This window comes from Monopterus albus, unplaced genomic scaffold (assembly GCF_001952655.1).
Source record: "Monopterus albus unplaced genomic scaffold, M_albus_1.0 scaffold994.1, whole genome shotgun sequence".
Taxonomy (NCBI): domain Eukaryota; kingdom Metazoa; phylum Chordata; class Actinopteri; order Synbranchiformes; family Synbranchidae; genus Monopterus; species Monopterus albus.
The window spans coordinates 2,216-6,721 of NW_018128872.1; the positions used below are offsets into that span (position 1 = coordinate 2,216).

Here is a 4,506-nt window from a genome sequence, read left to right on the forward strand (position 1 = left end):
GGGGAGGCGGGCCTGCTCATGCCAAGAGCCTATAGAATTAGGATACATGTAAGTCCAACCTCTGAATGGGGCAGTCTCCGCCCAAGAATATAAATGTAACCAGAAACAATGACCCGAGGGCTTTTTGAGAACTGTTTTCCTGCGGACATTCTGGATCTCAGGGCCCAACGCTGTATGACTTCACCTGTGACCAGACTTTGATTAAATTTTCTGTTGATTTTATACAGTCCTCTTCTGTCTTCACTTCTTGCGCTTTCAACAAAAGAACTGGGTTTTTCTAACATGTCAAAGAGAATAACTATATTTTTACATATCGAAAACAATGAGAAATATATATAAATGACTAATGAAATGGATAAATGAACATTTAACATCACTTTTACCTTTATTGAAGACTCTTGTTAGTGTATGAAGGACGGTGAGGAGGTGAGAGGGAGGAGGAGAGGTTATTGTTTGCGACAACCCATTGTCCAGTATTCCTTTGTAGCTACCGCCTCATATCACAACATTCACACACTTGGCTTGCTAGCACATCTCAGTAAACTGGCAGGGGCAGAGGCGGGCCTGCTCATGCCAAGAGCCTATAGAATTAGGATACATGTAAGTCCAACCTCTGAATGGGGCAGTCTCCGCCCAAGAATATAAATGTAACCAGAAACAATGACCCGAGGGCTTTTTGAGAACTGTTTTCCTGCGGACATTCTGGATCTCAGGGCCCAACGCTGTATGACTTCACCTGTGACCAGACAAGTGTATATTTACTTTTAATTAAAAATTACAAAGCAGTTCATTGTATTGTTCACTTTCAATGCAACACCGGCAGTAGGAGGTGTGCACGTTCACAAACCTTCATCTCATTTTTAGGAAGAACGGGTTGTCTTTTAACCAGAAGGTTGGCAGATTGATTCCTGGCTTTGATCCCCCACTTGTTCCTGGTGATATCACCAGTGTGTGAGTGCTTGGGAGGGTGAATGGACAAATAGTATGAAGTAACAGAATGTACTTAAAGAACCTCAAGTGTGTGTATTAGGAGAGAGAGAGATATTTGTTTAACTATCTTCAGGCAAGATTACTCAAGGTGCATGCCTTTTCATACATATTCTGAAAAATGCTTTGGAACTATGTCTAAGTACAATGACAGCAACAAAAAACAAGTCAAAATCCATGTACATATATCTGGACAATGGAACCTTTCTGATTGCATATGCACCTAGACAAAATGGTGCAAATAATAATAATAGCCATGTAGACTGAGCATAATTATACATTCTGCTGAATTTACTACCTACAGCTATTGCTAGTTTTCATGTTGGTAACAAGGGTTACCAACACATTTAAGAAGATTGAGCAAAAGTTAACAGTCTGTGTATAATAATACAATAATTCAACAAAACAAAAGAGTTATGATATGCTTGTCTTTATATAACATTATAAAATTGGTTTCTCAGGATATAAAACTACTGTATATCTTCTCACACACACACACACACACACACACACACACACACACACACTCACACATGGTACCTCCTCTCCTGTAGCCGACCATGTGAGGGGACAGGGAGATGAAGCAAGCAGTTGCCAAGGAAACAGATGCAGTATTCCTCCTTTGCTGTCTTGTTTCTTAATATCTCAAGGCTAGGACTTGAAATACATTTCACCTTTGTCTCATTATAGTTAAAAGAATGGTGCAGCTGCAGTTCAGGAGGGGTTATATGCTCTCACCTTGTCAGTCAGTAAGTCTACTGTCCATTAGAGGTTTAGAAACTAAGTTTTACATTCAATGCCTTTAAAGTTTCAGAGAAATCATATGTCCACTTTATAATGACACAAAACAATGACTGTGCACCTGTTATCAGTGTTGGTACATTAGATGATTTTACCTGGACAAAGCAACCTCTTGAGGTGTTTATAAATTTCTTTCACTTTTAGTCCATATATGTTTGGATTAAAGAGAGGACTGTACAAAATTAATTGTAAAGTCATTATTAAACGTAGAGTTTGGGGAAAATCAGTTTCCAGTCTCCCGAGCAGTACATCAAAACCCATGGAACAGGTGAAGTTGGTTAGAATCAGCAGATGAGGTAAACAGGTCTGTGCAGCTTTTCTCCTGACTTCTCTACTACTTCTGTAGCATATTCTAAATATTCTACTATAGGTAAAAAGTATGAAAATGACAGGGAGAATTAAAATATTCACCAAAACAACCAAGCCATATACATATAAAACTACTGACCTCACACAGTGCAGTTTGAAAACGGTGCTGCTACAGATGAGTCCTCTAATCGTAAAGTTACAGAGTTTAGCATCAGCACTCAGACTAACTGGCACTGTAATTTGACAAGCAGGCAGAAGCCAAGCTAAAACCAACAAAATACTGATGTTTGTTTTTCTCATGATAGTTGGATATTGCAGAGGTTTACATATCGACAAATACCTGTCATAGGCCATGGCTGCCAACAGGGGCATTTCTGAACCTGTTAGAACATAATATGCATACCACTGAAAGAGACAGGCTCGATATGATATGATCTGTTTCTCTGATAAGACATCAGTCAACAGCTTTGGGTAGAGAGAAGTGCTGAGAAGAACAGAGTTCAGTAACAAGGCTGCAATGAAAATGTACATAGGCTCATGGAGGTTTTGGTGAATCCAGATGAGAGACACAATGGTAGAATTACTGCAGATTGTTAAAATATATACTATAAATATAATCACAAAATAAAGATATCTGTATTTGTCCACTTCCACATACCCACCAAGTGTTTTATAGGTGACATTTAATTCTCCATTGATTTACTGTATGAATCAAAGAGGAAGCTTATATAACAGACATGCTACAGTGGTAACATCTGAGAACAGAACAATCAGTCAGAGGACTGATTTAACATGCAACCTGGACTGGAAAGTCTTTTTCATTTACAGATACCTGAGGTTACAACAAGAGTGTTCATCTCCAGAATTCAGAAAGTGAACAGTTTGAGACTGTGCAATGTATTTTCATCAGTCTGGCTCATCCTCAATGGAGTCTCATTAAGCTCTTCCCTAAAAACTACATCATGTAAACAACTTCATCAAACTCTGGAGACCTGAACTTGTAGACAGTTTTACTCAGGGGCTGGGGAAACTCAGTGTTTCAAGAAACCCAAAGGCCTGGTCTGAAGAATGTAATTGCAAAGTCTTTCACTACTTGGTAAGATTAGACTTAAGACAATCCTTTTTGATAAAGCTTATAGTTAGGGCTGGATCAGGTGACCCTGAGCCTTCCTTAGTTATGCTGCTATTGGCCTAGGCTGCTGGGGGGCCCCATGATGCTCTGAGATTCTTTCCCCTCCCCTCCTGTCTCCTCTCTCTCCCTATGCGTAAAAGACCAGTGAAGGAAACAGGTTGCCTTTTGCAAATATGCACAGAAATCACTTCATGATCATACTTGGAGAAAGACAAAATATAACCAAGTATCAGCTGTAGCACACGTAATGACAATTTTAATCTCTAGCAGTGTCTGCTTCTATGGATGACTGGGATTCAGACAGTGTTGTTTCATTTTGACTCGAGAGGAATGCATGGATAGTGTTAGACCCCATGCAGTGGTCTAACACTATCCATTCATTCTGTGAAGTCCAGTTTGTTTGGAACTCCTAATCACATGCTTTTGAATGGGCTTTACAGGCAAACATCACCAACAATGACAGCCAAAGTTTGCTTGACCACCGCTGCACTCTCCCTCTCTCTCTTTCTCATAGGGTATATTTCGGGCAGGCTGTGACATTTGGGCATAAAGATAAAAAAGCTAACATCACTAGCTAGTAGAGTATATTTTGAATTGGTACAAAAGAAGATACGGCTAACGCTGAATGGCTGGCAACGAGGCTGACAGCAGCTTAACTACTCCCACTTCTTTCTTTCATTTGTTTTTCAAGAACTGTGGGGTGCAAGACGTGGGGCTGGTGGATGCAACGGAGCTGGCAATTCACACACAAGAGGAATGAATTGCAGTGATTTCACTACAAATTAAGCAGACAAACAGGCAGTTGTACCGTTTATGTCCAACTTCTGCATCTCCTATTCTCCCAATTTCATTCCTTCATTTGGCTTTGTTTAATGGGTTGGGAACTACTTAACTGCTGACCCAATCTCCAGATAATTATGTCATAGTAAAAACTTGAACTGCAAATACATTGATACACATCAGTCAAATGGTCACAGTCAGCATTTTCTCTGCCAAAATATCTTTTTAAATTTGATGATGTGTGGGAGAAATGAGTCAATGTTTGGGGAGAGGTACTTATCTTAGGGTCACAACTCCCACCAGTGTCATCTACAAAAGTTCTGACGACACTGCTATTGTTGGATGTGTATCTGGAGGGGGGATGAGGGGGAATATAGGGGTGTTGTTACTGACTTTGTGAAGTGGTGTGAGAAAAACCACCTGGTACTGAACACCAGCAAGACAAAAGGGATAGTGATTGACCCCCGGGTAAATCACCAGTACTCACGCCGGTGAGC

The 4,506-nt window shown here is 40.2% G+C and overlaps 1 protein-coding gene across 1 annotated transcript; it reads right to left on the reverse strand.

Annotated features, from left to right (window-relative positions):
* Positions 1 to 1,883: 1,883 nt before the first annotated feature.
* On the reverse strand, positions 1,884 to 2,786 carry LOC109953677 (olfactory receptor 6N2-like; the record flags this gene model as incomplete). The annotated part of the gene is made up of 1 exon (XM_020589144.1): positions 1,884 to 2,786. A coding segment is annotated over one exon (903 nt), but the record flags the coding sequence as incomplete, so codon positions are not given.
* Positions 2,787 to 4,506: the final 1,720 nt, after the last annotated feature.